The sequence below is a fragment of the Triticum dicoccoides genome, chromosome 5B (genome assembly GCF_002162155.2).
Source record: "Triticum dicoccoides isolate Atlit2015 ecotype Zavitan chromosome 5B, WEW_v2.0, whole genome shotgun sequence".
NCBI classification, from domain to species: domain Eukaryota; kingdom Viridiplantae; phylum Streptophyta; class Magnoliopsida; order Poales; family Poaceae; genus Triticum; species Triticum dicoccoides.
The window spans coordinates 685,925,301-685,942,853 of NC_041389.1; the positions used below are offsets into that span (position 1 = coordinate 685,925,301).

The 17,553-nt window shown below is 49.9% G+C and overlaps 1 protein-coding gene across 2 annotated transcripts in view; it reads left to right on the top strand.

The window, feature by feature from the left end:
- The window catches only part of LOC119312626 (MAG2-interacting protein 2-like), a 10,487-nt gene extending 2,416 nt beyond the window's left edge, over window positions 1-8,071 (top strand). For both annotated transcript variants that reach the window (XM_037588367.1, XM_037588368.1), the window contains 6 exons: window positions 68-983; window positions 1,543-2,749; window positions 3,007-3,366; window positions 3,460-4,690; window positions 4,851-5,116; window positions 5,255-8,071. In XM_037588367.1, the coding sequence (XP_037444264.1) occupies window positions 68-983; window positions 1,543-2,749; window positions 3,007-3,366; window positions 3,460-4,690; window positions 4,851-5,116; window positions 5,255-7,876 (6,602 nt within the window). In that variant the 3' untranslated portion in view covers window positions 7,877-8,071. The remainder of the gene's footprint in view (window positions 1-67; window positions 984-1,542; window positions 2,750-3,006; window positions 3,367-3,459; window positions 4,691-4,850; window positions 5,117-5,254) is intronic.
- Window positions 8,072-17,553: the final 9,482 nt, after the last annotated feature.

Genomic DNA, 17,553 nt, shown 5'->3' on the forward strand with positions numbered 1-17,553 from the left:
TACTGTTGCAGTTGTTTTTTAGGGAAGGGAACCGTTGTTTCTAACTTTTTTCTCTGTTGTGTTTTAGGAGCATATTTTCTATATGTATTGCACTTCGATGAATATCTGGAACTTGGTCTTTCATTCCAAAGTGCGCTGTTGGAAGGAGTGTTTTCACCTCCTATGGATAGAAAAACTTTGGTCCCGCTTCCAAAAGTCAGAATCTCACCTCAGGGCAAGCGTATTGCTACATTGGATTTGAATGGTTCTGTCGACATCTTTGTGCTCAATGGTAATATGCGCTCTGTTTCGCTTCATCCTCACGGGAGTGGCGCTGGAACACACTTGATTGGTGTGAAGGACATCAGTTGGTGGACAGATAATATTCTCATGATAGTAAAGGAAGATGGTAGGATTAGCATGTACAGCATTGCTGAGGACATGGTAGTTTCAAAAGGTGACCTTGTTTTATCTACACCACTGTTGGAAAAGGCAAAGGCTATCGAAGGATATGCATTTGTTTTGCAATCTAGCAGACAAATGGATAGTGTTCCTGGGGATCATCAACACACTGAGATGGATAAAATATTTTGGAGTCTAGTATCATTCTCCAAAGTTACAGTACTGGAGATGTACTCCGTTCTCATCAGGAAGAATCAACAAAAGGAGGCTTTGGATTTTGCCTCCCAGTATAATCTAGATAAGGATGATGTGCTTAAAGCATGCTGGTTGCATTCTGCTGGAGATATTCATGATATACAGTCATACTTGGTGAAAATCAAAGACCAAGCATTTGTATTGTCAGAATGTGTGAATAAAGTTGGACCTACAGAAGCAGCTTTGAAAGCCCTATTTTCTTTTGGCTTTCGCATGACAGGCCGTTACAAGTTTTCGGAGCCGGATAATAGCGGTGATGGCTCAGCATGGGACAGTCGTATCATCAGGCTTCGTTTATTGTGGTACAACGACTTGCTGGAGACATTCTTGGGAATTAATATGGGAAGGTATGTTGTTGCCATTCTTACTGTTTTCTCTTTGCATAATAAATGCAGTCAGTTCACATTGGAAGTGTTTGCAACTATGCTCCAGCTGTTGAGCCATATTGATCCTGCAAAAGTTTACAAATATAATCGATTTTAACTTTTTCCATCATACATGCATTGGCCGTTTTGAGTCTCAATGCAATATTTTAAAATGGACTATAGCTACTTTTGAATACTGCTTTATTCCTCAAGCAAATCAATTACGTCTGCCACTTTTTGCAATTCCCAAATGAGCACAAAGTAATGCCAAGCTGGATCTTGGTTTGTTTAACAATGAAGTAAAATGGAAAATAAGGGGTAGTTAACACTTCAAGTGAATGCTTTGTGAATTTTCCAGTCTAGCTGGTGACTCAAACATATGTACTCTTACAGGTTGATGATTTTTTTCCACTTCAGAATGTCAATTTCCAACTTCAATGCACATTAGCGTTAGCTCTCATGGAAAGACACTTCACAAGTCGATTGCACAGGGGAGTTACGGACTTCTTGTAGCTAAATGTGTTGTTCTTTCTATTTTTAGGTTCTCAGCTGGTGAATATAGCAAGTTCCGTTTGACGCCCCTTGTTGATACTGCTATTGCTCTAGCTGAAAGTGGCAAAATCGGAGCTCTTAATCTTCTCATGAAGCGCCATCCGTATACTATCTCTTCTGACATTTTACGTGTTCTGTCTGCAATTCCAGAAACTATTGCTGTGCAGACTTATAGTCAGTTGCTTCCTGGGAAATATCCTCCTAGTGTTGTGATATTAAGAGATGGTGATTGGGTTGAATGCAAACAAATGGCAGCATATATAAACACTTCTCCTGGTCAATTGGACAAGAGGGGAGTGGTCAAAACAGAAATACTTTTGAAGCACTCAACTGGTTTCTTATGGCCATCTGCCGCTGAACTTTCGGAGTGGTACAGGAGCAGAGCTAGGGACATTGACTGCCTAAGTGGACAGCTGGAAAATTGTCTTGCCATGATAGAGCTTGCATGTCAAAAGGGGATAGTGGAGCTGCAGCCATTCTTTGATGATATGAAATACCTCTACCAAGTTGTATATTCTGATGAGTCGAATGAGTTCATAATGAACCTTGCAACCTGGGAAGATTTACCTGACTATCAAAAGTTTAAAATCATTCTGAAAGGAGCCAAAGATGATACTGTTCTTCAGCGACTAGACGATATGGCTATCCCTTTTATGAATAAGAGATTGCACTTGATCTCGTCAAGTAATGCTGACAAACAAGAAGAATCCTACCTGACTAGATGGATGAAAGAGATTGCTACTGCAAATGAGCTGTCCATTTGCTTGTCTGTTATTGAAAACGGCTGTGGGGAGTCACCAATTTGTGGGCTCTTCAAGGATCTTAATGAGATGGTAGAAACTGCTATTTGCTGCATTTATGTATGCTCTGCAACTAACCAGTGGAATACCATGTCATCAATTTTGTCGAAGTTACTCCATAAGACAAAGAGAGAGAAATCTTTATTGGCTAGTGAAGAAGATTTCAGTTTGAAAGATGCTAAGCAAGCTCTTGGCACTTGTGTGGTTTCCTGTGATGATATGCAGCATGTGTGTGCTGATATCTTGTCTCGTCTGAGTGATAATTCAGGGGATTCTTATTGCAATGATTCAACGGCCTACCAATTTGATAACATAAAATCCCTTGATATGCGAGAGAAGATGCTAAAAGTTGCTGAAGGTCACGTAGAAGTAGGGAGGCTCTTTGCTTATTACCAGGTACTGTATCTCTTCAAAGAAAGTTTGCTGCTTAAATCAACTATGACATTGCACTACATCTCCTTGGGTTCCTTCATATATTTATTTTCACATAGGCATGCGCTTTGACCTCTCAGTAAAGTACGAAGCTTAAGTAGAAGTATATTCCTTTTTGTATTGGGGTTTACTTGTTATTAATAGTTTTGAGTGGTAGGATGCCTGAATGTGATTAACTGGCTACATCATTATTTGTTTTAAAACATGTCCTACTTTGGCAGGTACCAAAGCCAACACATTTCTTCCTTGCTGCACACTCAGACGAGAAGAATGTAAAACAACTTATACGGCTGATCCTGTCAAAATTTGGTAGACGTCAACCTGTTCGGTCGGACAATGAGTGGGCTAACATGTGGCGTGATTTGAAGCTCTTCCAAGAGAAGGCATTTCCTTTTCTTGATTCAGAATATATGCTTGCTGAATTCATTAGAGGGCTTCTAAAAGCTGGTAAATTCTCACTAGCCAGGAACTATCTTGGAGGTACTAGTGCAGTTTCTTTGTCCACAGAAAAAGCTGAAAATCTTGTTATCCAAGCTGCAAGGGAGTATTTCTTCTCAGCTTCAACTTTGTCCTGCAACGAAGTAAGTTCATGTCACCAAATTGTATTTCATGCAAATGCAAACCAGTATGTCGTCACTGATTAAGACTAACTGGGATTGCATAATCATTTGCAGATTTGGAAGGCTAGGGAATGCCTAAATCTGTTACCAAATAGCAAAAATGTTCAAGTGGAAACTGATATAATTGATGCTCTAACTGTCAGACTTCCTTATCTAGGGGTGACTATCCTCCCTGTTCAGTTCAGACAGGTAAAGGATCCTATGGAGATCATCCGTATGGTGATTACGAGTCAAACAGGGGCATATCTTCATTTTGAAGAGATTATTGATGTTGCTAAACTACTAGGATTAAGAAGTGAAGAAGAAATAGCTGCTGTTGAGGAGGCTATTGCTAGAGAAGCAGTAGTAAATGGTGACCTCCAGCTAGCCTTTGATCTCTGTCTAAATTTGACTAAAAAGGGTCATGGTGAAGTCTGGGATTTATGTGCTGCAATTGCAAGAGGTCCTCAGCTTGACAATTTGGATACAAGTACCCGCGAAAAGCTATTGGGCTTCTCCCTCAGCCATTGTGATGAAGAATCTGTAGGGGAACTATTGAATGCTTGGAAGGAACTTGATGTCCATGATAAATTTGAACAATTAATGGTATCAACAGGAACAAACCCTCCCAATTTCTTTGTTGATGGCTCTACATATACACCTCTTCCTGTGCAAAGTGTGCAAGACATACTTGACCTGGGAGAAGGCGTTAGCCATGATAGAGAGCATGATCATGTGGCAATTGCTAAAGAAATGCTATCAAAGGTTTGCATGGACTTCACAAATGATGATGCATATAGTCGGGAATCTACTTTTGCAGAAAATAGGAAACTATTGTCCTTCTCTGCACTAGAATTGCCATGGCTTTTGAAGTTGTCTAATGATGAGGTGCATGATGGTAACAAACATTCTTCGGAGACAAATCATCCCATCAGGAGATATCGATTTTCAACAAAAACGGAGGCAATAAATAGCATCATATATTGGTTAGGTGTAAATAGCTTTGCTCCCAGTGATGATCTAATCATGGTTCTTGCAAAGTCTGTAATGGAGCCTCCCGTTGATGAAGAGGACTATGTTCTTTCCTGTTCAATTCTTCTGAATCTCATGGACCCTTTCAATGGAGTGAAAATAATAGAGGAAGAGCTCAAAAAACGAGAATGTTATCAAGAGATTAGTAGCATAATGAATGTAGGAATGACATATAGCTCCCTCAACAGTTTGAAGAAAGAATGTTCTACTCCTGAACAGAGGAGAAATCTCTTGCTTCAAAAATTCCATGAGAAGTTTACCTCGATAGATTCAGGTAGGTGCACTAAAGACAACAGTATATCAAGACAATAGCTGAATCACTGCCTCAGTTTATTTTCTGAATACTTATCTAGTCCAATGTTCTGTCTTCTTTTTTTCATGAGATGCCATTCATTTATATGATTTTCACTTTTCTTTACTTTTACTTTGATCAGATGATTTAGACCAGATTGATATGGCACATGCCACTTACTGGGGAGAGTGGAAATCAAAATTAGAAGAGGAGAAACGAATGGCTGATCAAGCAAGAATGCTGAAAAATGTACTGCCTGATATTGACACGTCTCGATTCTTATCTGGCGATGCTAACTATATCAAAAATGTTGTTTTCTCCTTTGTTGACTCCGTAAAGCTGGAGAGAAAACATATACTAAAGGAAGCAGTAAAGATAGCTGAGAACTATGGCTTGCAGCGAACAGAGGTATCTCTCTCTCTCTCTCTCTCTCTCTCTCTCTCTCTCAGCAGGGCTGCAATCTATGCAGAAACATCGTATGTTTTAGTTTCCTTGTGATGTAAGCTTCTCATATCTGATATCTATATTATCTCTTGATTAATTTAGGTGCTTTTACGATTTCTGGGCTGTGCTCTTGTCTCTGAATATTGGGATAACGATGATATTCTGAATGAAATTGCTGAATTCCGGGAGGATATTGTCAAATCAGCAAAGGGGGTGATTGATATGATATATTCAGATGTCTACCCAGAGATCGATGGGTATAATAAGCAACGCCTCTCCTACATCTTTGGCATCCTTTCAGCATGTCATTCTTATCTTAAGAGGACAAGTAAGATAGAATTGACATACCAAGAACATGTTCATACACATAAGCTTGAGCCATTTCAGTATTACAAGGTCCTCGAGGAAGAGTGCAAGAAAGTCTGTTTCATTGATGGCTTAAACTACAAAAACATTGCTGGCCTGGATAATCTTAACTTTGACCACTTCAATGAAGAAGTATGCAAGAATATCCATGCCTCAACCGTCAGTGCTCTAGCTGATATGGTCCAAGCTCTTGTGAGTATGTATGTTGATTTACAGGCTAAGGGTCTTGTATCACGCCAAGGTGTTTACAAGCATTATGTTCTTGGCATGTTGGCATCTTTAGAAGGCCGCAATGAAGCACGATCAAACAGCACAGATTGTGAAAAGTTACTAGCAGTTCTTTGTGAAATTGAGTTGAACTATGATAGTTGCAAGGAGTATATCCAAACTCTTCCTGCCACAGATATTTCATACGTCATTGGAAGGTATTACACACTATGTTTCCCTTGCAACTTAGCAAGAAGCCAGCCACAGGACCCTTCATGGAAGGAACCTCTCTGTATGCTGATAACGCTTTGGATTAAACTTGTTGACGACATACCAAGGCAGCCAACTGATGCTGGCTCATATGAAAGGACAGGCTACTTGGATTCGAACCGGTTAACTCACTGCATGAGTGCTTTCAGACAGCTGTTAATAAACAATGAGATAACAGTGCACCAAGGTTGGGATGCCATCTCTATGTTTGTACAAGTTGGCTTTAACAGTGAAATGATAATGGACACATCACACTTTTGCCGAGCTATGATTCTTTCTGGATGTGGTTTCAAAACTGTAGTTGAAGTGTACCATGGAGGACAGGAAAATTTGGAAAGTGTAAATGCAGACTCGAGGAATCCTTTGGATCTCTTAGAGCTTTATGGTGCTTGTACAGATGGCTGTTTGTCCGATCTGATCGAAGGCTCTTGTGAGTCTCAGGCATTGCTTCATAAGCTACTTTCTTCATTGAGCCAGTCAGTAGGGGAGCATGCTGACTCTCTTGAAATGATCCGATCTGGTGTCTGGGGAAAGTTGATAGCCTTTTCTGAGAACATGCAGCTAGGTAGCCAACTACGTGTCTATGCCCTGCAGCTGATGCAGTGTATTACGGGAAGAAACCTGAAAAGCCTTCCAAATGAGATTGTTTCCCAGGTTGAGCCATGGGAATCATGGTATGAGCCTGGAACAAGTGATTCCTTAGCTGATGAGGGCAGTACTCCCTCTTGCAGCATCACAGCGAGTCTAGTGGCACTCAGATCTAATCAGATGGTGACTGCAGTTGTGCCAGATGCTAGTATCACGCCCGAAAACTTGTCGAGTCTTGACTCTGCAGTATCTTGCTTCTTACATTTGTCGGAACGTGCTTCTTCTGTTGAGAGTGTTGCTGTTCTGGAAGCGGTGCTAGAAGAGTGGGAGCAACTCTTCTCTTCATCTTCACCAAAAGAAGAATATGTTGAGCCTCAGGATTCGCCAAAAGAAGCAAGCGAGTGGAGTGATGGATGGGATGATGGCTGGGAGGCCCTACCGGAAGAGTTGGAGCAAAAGCAAGATGGTGCGTCGTCGTTATCTGTCCATCCTCTCCACAGTTGTTGGATGGAAATCATGAGAAAACTTGCTGGGCTTGGTGAGCTCCAGAAGATCATTGAGCTTCTAGATCGAGCATCCTCAAAGCATAGCAGCAGGTTGCTAGAGGACGAAGAAGCACACGGCTTGCTTGAACTCCTTTCCGCAGCACCGAACTGCTTCATGGCTCTCAAAATCATGCTGCTGCTCCCATACGAAGCTCCACAGCTGCAGTGCCTGCAGAGGGTCGAGGCGAAAATCAGGGAAGGCACCGCGTCCACCACCTCATCCAAGGCTGACGACCACGAGCTGCTGGCGTTGGTCCTCTCATCCGGAGCCCTGCAGAAGATGGCTGGAGAAGAGGGGTACTCGAGACTCTTCTTCTCTCACACATGCCACCTCGTCGGACATCTCGCGAGGTCGTTCCAGGGCGATCTCTGGGAAGCCGAATCTAAGACGATGAATCAGAACAAGTCTTTGCTGTTTGGTAAGGTGCTGCTCCCGTGCTTCATATCTGAGCTGGTGCTCAAAGGGCAGTATCTGTTGGCCGGGTTCATGGTCTCGAGATGGATGCACACACCGGCATCCCTTGGTCTGATGGATGTCGTCGAGCCCGGTTTGCGGCGCTACCTGGAAGGTCAGGTCGCTCAGGCTCAGGCTCAGGCTCAGGCTCAGGCTCAGCAGCAGGTGGGAGAGAGCGACGCTTGTTTCGCTGAAGACGAGCTGTCTATTAGCCGCACAATGTCCAGTCTAAGGTTGAAACTGGTTTCTCTTTTGCAAGCGGCGTTGGTAGCCCTTCCGAGCCAAGAGCCTTAGATATATCAAGTCTGTTCTGTCTGGTGTATACATTTGTTTTATAACTAAACGCTGCTGGACCGGTGTAACTCGACTCGATGTAAAAAACTGTAGCATGGTGGTGAATATTACAAATGCTTAAAACTAGCGGTGGCAGGATGATGCTTTAAAACAAGTCAAGAGATACTGCTGCAATGTTGTGTTACTCGATTGGAATTTACAGTTGCATTCTTTTTTATAACATATCAGTTGCAGACTTGCAGTGTATGATGATTTCATACATTTTTCCACATATCTCCGGGAGAGCACCACTCAGGAGTGGGAGCCGAGGAAGAGGCAGCCATGCGGCAACGGTGCTAGGGAAACGGTGTGGTGTTTTAACTCTTTTGCCAAAGTCGAGCCAGATCTGCCTTTTCCTACCGCCGGGGTCGATGACGGTAGAGTATACCAACCTACCGCCGGGGTCGATGGCGGTAGAGTATACCAGCCTACCGCCGAGGCCACTGGCGGTAGGCAACTTATCCACGTCAACGAGGTGCAGCCCTACCGCCAAATTGCAGGCGGTAGCATGTGCAACCCTATCGTTGAGGTGCCCAACGATAGGTGGGTACAAGCATTGTATTTGATACTTAGAATTTTTTTTACGATGCAACCCTACCATCAAGGAAGGGCCTCGGGGGTAGGTCAAATCTCAAAAGAAAAATTGAACCAGGATCAGATCTGGCTCAACTTTCGCAAAAGGGTCAAAACATCAAAATTATCCTACCTCGGTTGGTAGCTATGGTCGTGGTGCCAGGAGCAACCGCGGGCAAAAGCTTTGCCAACCCAAGCGGTAGGGTTGTTGAGTATAATGTTTATTAGGAAAGACGAGATAGACTAGGATTTGTTCTGGCTTGTCTTGTACTCCCAAGTAGATGATTTATCACGAGGCTCAAGCAATACAACGAATTATTCCACCAAACCCCTCTCTCCCTTTTAATATGGTATCAGTTTCCGGGTTCTAAACCCTAGCCGCCGCCGCTTTCGCACCCGCGTGCCGCCCCTGGGGCGGTCGGCCTCCATGACCGCCGTCGGGGGCCGCGTCGCCCGTACCTAGGGTTCGTCCGTCGGCCGTGTTGGCCGGCTGCCCTAAATAGTCTTTTTCCCGAGCCCTTGCTCCGGGTTTTTTTTCGCTCTCTCGCTAGTTGTTTTGATCGGCGTTTTCTTCCTGATTTTCCGATCTATTCTTGATCGGTTTGCGTTGCCTGCCGCCGTCGTCGACCCCCATGCGCCTCTACTCCGACCCCGGCGCGACCAGCCGACCTCTCCTCCGACCCGGCGGCCACGCGCGCCGACGCGGCCCGTCAGGGCCAGCCGCCGTCCCCGCGTCGGTCCGCCCGTCGCCCTGCGCCGGCCGTCACCGCCCTGTTTCGACCGGGACACCTGCATCGCCCCGACCCGGCGGCCTCGCGTCATGTGATGGCCAATCATAGCCGTCGCTCGCGCGCCGGCCCGCCCATCGATCCACATCACCCGCCTCTGCCGCGTCTGCACGGCGGCCCGGCGGTCTACCTCGCCGGCCTCGTTCTCGGCTGCGTCAGGACGACTACGTCAGGCTTGTTTGCTGCCACAACTCGGGCGCCGCTGCTCCATTGGTCGCTCGGGACTCGCTGCCCGGGCGCCGACGCTGCTTTGGCAGCCCGGGTGCCGGTGCTGACAAGCTCGTCCGCATGATGTACCACGCCGTCCGTCGTTGTCGGCCTCATCGCGGACTCCGCCGCCAACCCGCCTCCACCGAGCGGCGTCCCCGACCTCGCGCGCGCTCGGCTTGATCACCCGCTCGCCACCGAGATCCGCCTTATCTACACCGCGCGACCGACCTGGCCTGTCGGTTACGCGCGCCTCCGCAGGTCCCGTAAAGATCGTCCCGAGTCCTGCGCGCCTCTCCGCCGATCGAGCATCGGGCTGCCGCTGCGTTGCGCCTGTCGGGCCGCAGCGCTGCCGCCCCGTGGTTCTCCTCGCGGCTGCATCGACTCGTGCGTCGCCGCTGCGTCGCCCCTTTGGGCCATAGTGCCGTGATACGCGGTCCCCGCCGCTGCCCCGAGGCCGTCCCCGCGGTTGCACCGACTCACGAACCGCTGTTGCATCGCCCCTTCGGGCCGCAATGTCGCGGCCCGCGGTCCCCGCCGCCGCCCCGAGGTCTTCTCGCCATTGCCCCGACCCACCTGCCGCCGTCGCGTCGCCCCTTCGGGTCGTAGCGCCGCGGCCCACGGTCCACTCCGCCGTCAACGCGTGTCGACCTTCCGTGGTATGCGCCGCACCATCTCCCTCGGCGCGGGAACGCCATCGTCCGCGTCGGTCTTCGTCACGCTGTCAGGGTTCTTCGCCTACTTCGAGCACCGCCGCCGCACTCCTAACCTAGCCGTCGCCGCCGTTAGGCTGCCGCCGCCGCTCTTCTTTGGCCCCCGCCATCGCTACCTCTATAGCCGCTGCCGCCGCCCGTCCACCCCCTTCGTCTTCGTCCAGCACCAGCTCGTCGCCAGCGTCGCCGACATCTACTCCGACAACCGCGGGCGACATTGGCCCCGCGCCGTTTGGCGCCACAACCGTCGTTGAGTCCTTCTCTGCTAGCCTCTCCGACCTCTTCGACATGGCGTACAGCTCGTGCAGGTCCCAGTCTATGCATGCCCGGTGCTGGCAACACCGCCGCGTGCCTTCATCCACGACGTGTCCCCGGGCCTGGCAACCCTGGTGTGGAGCTTTGTCAACTTCGTCTTCGTCCGTCTATGCATGCCCGGTGCGTGCAACACCAGTGCGTGCCTTCGTCCACGAGGTGTCCTCGGGCTCGGCAAACCCGCAGCGACGCGTCGTCAACAACATTTTCTTCTTGGCGCACCCCTACTTCGACACCACTGCACCCATGCTAACTCGGTGCCCTCTTGCGCCCGCGGCTCCACGACGACTTCCTCGACACCGGCCACCCCAACTCGACATCGACCACAACATTCTTCGCATGGCTACCTCGACCACGGCTCCACCACCCACGCTCTCGGCTACATCGACAAACGGCACAAAGGGCTACCGCCTGCTTGAGCAACCTCGTTGGTTTCCACTCCAGCCACGACGCCGCGATGCGTCGACCGTTATGACTATGGGGGGTGTTTGTCGGCTTGCCTTTGGATTCTTCTCCAGTGTCACCGTCTACGTCGCTACCATTGTGACTGTGGGGGGGGGGGTGTTGAGTATAATGTTTATTAGGAAAGACGAGATAGACTAGGATTTATTCTGGCTTGTCTTGTACTCCAAGTAGATGATTGTACTCCTGTATATATGCCCACGAGGCTCAAGCAATACAACGAATTATTCCACCAAACCCCTCTCTCCCTTCTAATAGGTAGCTTGGTGCCAGGAGCAACCGCAGGCAAAAGCTTTGCTAGCCCAAGTGGTAGGGTAGGCAGCATGTGGTCCCCGCAATGAAGGCGACCAGGACAGGTGTTGGTATTGTGGTAAGAAGCAGTGTAACGAGGCGGTCGTGACAAATTTTGTCCAGGTGGAGGAGGATGAGGGACCCAGCCTAATGATGGCATGAGTCGAGTCCGTCCAAGAAGGCTTGGCGTCTTGCAGTACTGGCGTCGTGGTCGCGACCCCGAGCGGTCGCGGGCCCAAGCTCGGTCCGGCCCCAAGCTTGGTCCGACCATCGGACCTCACGGGTGGCCACATCTTCCTCAACGAGGATAAGGTGGTGATCACTGTTTTGCATGTTCATCCACTGCCAGTGATACAAGAATTCGAACTAATCGAAATAAATTCATTCATACACGGTCGGATTTCATATAAACATGACGGATTTCATTGCATTTCATACATTCTTCAACTAAAAAGGGGTGCACTGGAGGTATAATTAATTAACCGAAGCTACCCACCTGTGTCCGGCTGAGCCGAACAGAAACTTTAGTGACTTAACTGCAGGTGCAGTTGCGTAACTGACATGTGGCCCAGATGCCTGTTGGGCCCACGTGTCAGTCAACCAACTGCACCAGCAGTTAAGTAGAAGCAGCATCCTTCTCCAACATAGCTCTCCGACTCCACGTCGCCGCCAAGAAGCTAACCGGCCGTCAGTGGTCAACCCGCCTAGCTTGTCATAGCGATTAGGGAAACTAGGAGCACAATGATCAAGATCCCCACATGACAAACACCTTTCTTCTTGTCATTCTTCTTCTTGAAGTTCGTGTGTTGCACAACCTTGTTCTTCCCATCAAACTTTGCTTTACTATCAAACTTGCCCTTGTTCTTGAACTTGTGGGGCTGGAAGTTCTTCTTCTGTACCAGATTGGCACTAGATCCTCCCTCAATTCCTCGAGCACGTGTGTCCTTTGCTCTCGCCTTTTCTTCCACATCAAGAGTGCCAATGAGATCCACGAGGGAGGAAGCTTAGTGATGATACCTCCGGCAACAAACTTGTCCGGTAGCATACAACTGAAGTGCTCAAGTTCTCTAGCAAATGACCGTATCTCATGAGCTTGCTCAACCACGGAGCGCTCTTCAATCATCCTGTAATCATAGAATTGCTCCATGATGTACAGCTCAGTGCCAGCAACCGGAGGGTAGAAGTGGTGGCCTTACTTGACCCGAGCGGCGGCGACCTTCCGTGTTCTACTCTTCCTCGTTTTCTGTGTGGTACGGCCTCGTTGGCAGCGGGGTGGGGCCTCGGTGGAGCCGGCGATGTCCTCTATCTCGTTGTCGGCAGGCGGCGCCTCGGCGGAGCGAGGGAAATCCTCCCCCACGTTGCAGGCAGAGTGGGGCCTCGGCGGAGCTGACGGTGTCCTCTGCCTCGTTGTTGGCGCTGCGGGGCCTCAGTGGAGCAGGGCCCCATCGACGCTAGCAGAGCGGGGACTCGTCAGAGCCGGCATTGTCCTCTGCCTCGTCCTCGGTCTCGCCAAACAGCGCCTCGCCCGCTTCATTGCCCTCTTTGTAGGCGGCCACAGCCTCCGCCACCCGCATGCGGTACCGCCAGCGCTTGAGGCGGTCCTCGCGGGCGGAGCGGTACGAGTCGAGCAGCACCTCCTGCTCCACCCGCTCCGCGGTGATCTGCTCCTCTGCCTGCATGTGCTCCTGGAGGAGATGGTGGTTGTAGGCGGCGCCGGCCTGCGTCTCCCGGAACTGCTCCTCACGCTTCTGCATCACCATGTCCATATATTGGGCACGGGCCTCGCTGATGGTCATGGTGCAATGCACCGGCAAGGATGGCGCGGAGGAGGGGGTTGGCGCCGGATCATCGACTACCATGTTCTCCATTGGGACGTCGTCGTCCTCCGGCTGCCTGTCGGCCAGCCAGTCGGCAGCAATGGCTGCCATCTCCTTGTGGTCCGTCACCCGCCCGTCTCGAAGAGTGCTGGAGCGCGAGGAAGCCATGGTGGGTAGTAGTGGTGTGGACAGGAGAATAGGAACGGATGCGGATGGCTGCGGCTATGGCCGACGCAGCAGTTTATATAGAAATGGTGGGCAGCGGAGGGACGGACGTGTGGCGCCGGAGTAGCCGCCTCGGCAACTGCGTATCATTAATGTGGGCGGCAGAAGGATGGACGGACGACACTTGTGTCGTTGGAAGGCGGACCAATCGCATGCACTGGGAAGCGGGGCGGGTGGCGCTGACCGTTTCGGGCGGAAAGCGCGCGCGGGCGAGGGAGCCGGTCTGGATGGGCTAGGGCAGTCAGACTCGTGCTTGGCAGCGGGTCGGTCCAGCAGCCGAACATGCTGGCTCCCCAGCTACCTCGCCGAGCTGAGCGACGACAATCAGACGATGGACGTAGCTTCCGACCAGGAGCCGGTGCCACTGTCCAAGCCGGTTCATGTCGTGTTCACCGTAGAGCGGGTGCGGCCGCACTTCGACGCCCTAATGGCGGAAGAGCTACCAGCGCAGGAGGACCTGTGCTGCAACCTCCGTCTCCTCAACGAGCACCGGTGAACAAGCGAATGACAATGCCGTCGCGGACATGTGGCCCTATGATCCTGGCTTCCCGAATGAGCAGCGGGCGCTGTATCAGACCATCCATAGGGCCTGCGAGGCCCTCTCCGTCGTCCTTCGAGTTGTTGCGCTCGCCATGGCGCCGCCGTCTTGTGTTGTCAACATGGTCAACGGACATGAGGATGAGGAGATGACTTTACTTGGAGAGGATGACAGTGGGGACCCACCAGGGCCATAGCCGCACGTACGCAAGTGCCTCCTTATTAGTATATATATAACTATAATTATTTTTGCTTCCTCCTGGTTTCCTGACATCTCCCACACCATTGTCAACCTATGTAGTCAATAAATGAGAGAATTGCACAAGAAGCGGCCGACAGCTGGGACCAAGCAGCTTGAGCAGTATTTGTGTTTTTGAGATGTGAACACTGCAGAGTTTTTCTTGAGCGATGTTTAGCCCAGATATTAATTTTTCTCCTTTGAACAACAACGAAAACTGCAGCTATTAACTGGACGGGCTGTGGCCAGTCTAGCCCAGGCCAGATATCCAACCCAGATATTAATTATTTTTAAGCTGAAAATGGCTAGCCCAGCTATACTTTTTTTAGGAATACCCAGGTAAGGTCAAGTTGTTATTCTCCGCCCCGCTGGGCTGCAAATCTTTTCTAGGAGGGATGCATTAGGCTTAACAAGAAAATGGGTTTTAAGAAATAATAAATGAGATGTAATTATAAAAACTGGGCATTAACTATAAAAAATACACCAAACATGTAATTATTTTATAAAATATTATTTTTGGATATTGAAAATTTTAATTTCATTAATTGTTGCGAGTGCAATGTTTCATTGGATTTTTACGTAATATAAATTTATATTAAAATTATATTTAATCTACTAGAAATTTCGGAATAAAAATATTTCGGATCCCATCAAAATGTGGGAAATTTTGTTGAATTCTGTTTTGAACGGTTGGTTGAAATGGGATGTACTTTTAATAAAATGTAAATGGGATGTAATAAATTCCATTAAAATTTAAAAATTGGCTGCACATTCTTACAAATCTCAAATGGGCTATAAGTTCTCTGCCACACACTTGTGACCTTACTAAGTTGACGCGTTCCCTCAAAATAAAGCGTTGACACGTATGCAAGGCTTTGTCAACTTATAGTCAACACACGGTTCTAGCAGCAGTGGCCGTTGGATGTCCATCCAACGAATGTCATGCTTCTTCTTCAATCTCGGATATTCTACCTTCACCTGCCCAAAAAATGATTCCTCCCCCTGACATCTGGGGCGCACCATTTCGAAAGCTGACCTGTGGACCTACTAAGTTGACGCATACCAAGGGCTTTGTCAACTTAGTCAATATAAACGATTCTAGCTCCAGTGACCGTACGATGTCCATCCAACGGTCGTTGTGCTTCTTCAACCTCTGGTCTTCTTGCTCTAGCCGCCCAAAGCAGCACCGTTCGTGCCGCCTGCTCCTGCCTCCCGAGGCCGGCTATGCTGCCGCGCAGGCCTCACTGCCCCCTACTACTCCCACCGCTGGCCAGGGCATCCCTCCACTCACCCACACCCTCTGTTATTCTGCGGCGACGGTAGTCTCACACCGCAGCCGAACCAGTGAACCCTCGTACTCCTCTCCGCGTGGGCAGCCACTGCTGCGTTTTCCCCGGCTCCGCAATGTCCCCTTCCTAGGCCTCGCCGTCATCCATCGTCCGGGTGCTCTCGGCGCGGCGTGGTCAACGTGGTCAAGGAACGACTTCTATCGGAAGAATATTGTACATGGAGAGGCTGACAGTTGGGTCCACGGCAGCCGCAAGGAAGTGCCTCCTTATTACGCAGAAAATAATTATTCCTGCACCTGACAACAGGGACCCACCAGACGAGCCATCGTATTTGGCGAAAAAACATTCCCTCCCCGACTGCTGGGACCCACCGGACGGGCCAACGCATTTCGCGAAAAAACGTTCCCCCCGCTGTCAGCTCGGACCCACCGGAGGTGCCTCCTTATTACGCACAAAAAAATGAATACTCCCCCTGCTAGTTGGGACCCACCTTGGTGGGAGGCTGACTTGTGGGCCTACTAAGTTGACGGGGACGGAGTGCTTTGTCAACTTAGTCAATATGAACGATTCTAGCTCCAGTGATCGTACGATGTCCATCCAACGGTCGTAGTGCTTCTTCAACCTCTGGTCTTCTTACTCCAGCCGCCCAAAGCAGCGCCGGTCGTGCCGCATGCTTCTGCCTCCCGTGGACGGCTGTGCTGACGTAGAGGCCTCACCGCCCCTACTATTCCCACTGCTGGCCAGGCCCTGCGGCGACGACAGCCTCACACCGCAGCCGAACCAGTGAACCCTCGTACTCCTCTCCCCGCGGGCTTCCACTGTCGCGTCTTCCCCAGCTCCGCGTCGTCCGCTTCCTAGGCCTCACCATCATCCACCGCCCTGGTGCTCTCGACGCGGCGTGATCAACGTGGTCAAGGAACGACTTCCATCGGAAGAGTACTATACGTGAAGAGGCTGACAGCTGGGTCCACGGCGGCCGCAAGGAAGTGCCTCCTTATTATGCGCAAAATAATTATTCCTCCACCTGACAGCAGGGACCCACCGGACGGGCAACTGTATTTCGCGAAAAAATGTTTCCCCTGATTGCTGGGACCTACCAGCTATATCTTCGCACGCAAGGAAGTGCGTTCGGGCAAAAAAAACGATTCGTCCCCCTGACTGCTGGGACCCACCAACTACATCTTTGCAGGCAAGAAAGTGCCTGACAGTCGGGACCCACCTAGTCGAAGCGTACGTAGCATTGTCATTCTGGTCGCGAACGTGTACGTACATACTGGTTGATGTAGAGGCGCGCATGTGTCATAGTAGAGGCACGCACGTAGCATGTACACGTACGCACAACGGCCAGTGTGCAAGAAAGAAAATACGGCCACATACGTACATACGGGAAGGGTCTCGAACGCCTACTCGCGCATACGTACGGCCAGGGCTCGTGTACATGGCTGGGCTGGAACAAAGAAACTGCGTCGTCGTCGTGTTCATGGGGAGCCAACCGGCTGGGTCAGAATGAAATGCGTCGTCGTGTTCATCGGGAGAGCTTGGACGGAACAACCGATGGAAACGAAGCCTAGCGTACCGCAGAACGGAGGAAACGGCCTTGTGTTCGACCGGCCACGGTTGAAACAGGATCCTGTTCATCGGAAGGGGTCTGGCGTACCGCAAAACGGAGGAAACAGACCTCCTATGGTCGAAACGGGGGTCCTATTGATCAGGAGGGGTGTGGCGTACCACAAAACGGAGGAAACAGACTTGTGTTGGAGCGCTACGGTTAAAACAGAGGTCCTGTTCATCAGGAGGGGTGTGGCGTACCGCAAACGGGACTCCACGGGATACTATTCATCTCCACCGTCGACCCCCTACAGCCTCCACGGGCTACTGTTCATCCACCATCGACCTCCTCCAGCCTCCACCTGCGACTGTTCATCCACGGGCTCCTGTTCATCCAGCCTCCACCGCGCGCTATACGCCACCGGCTACTGTTCAACCAGCCCTCTCCACGGGCTCATGTTCAACCACCCCTCCACGGGCTACTGTTCATCCATCCCTCCACCGTCTACTGTTCATCCTGCCCTCCACGGGGTGGTCTTGTTCATCCAGCCCTCCACATGGTCATGTTCATCCAGCCCCAACTGGCTCGATCGATCGGGGTCCTGTTCATCCAAAGGCAACACGACGGGGTCCTGTTC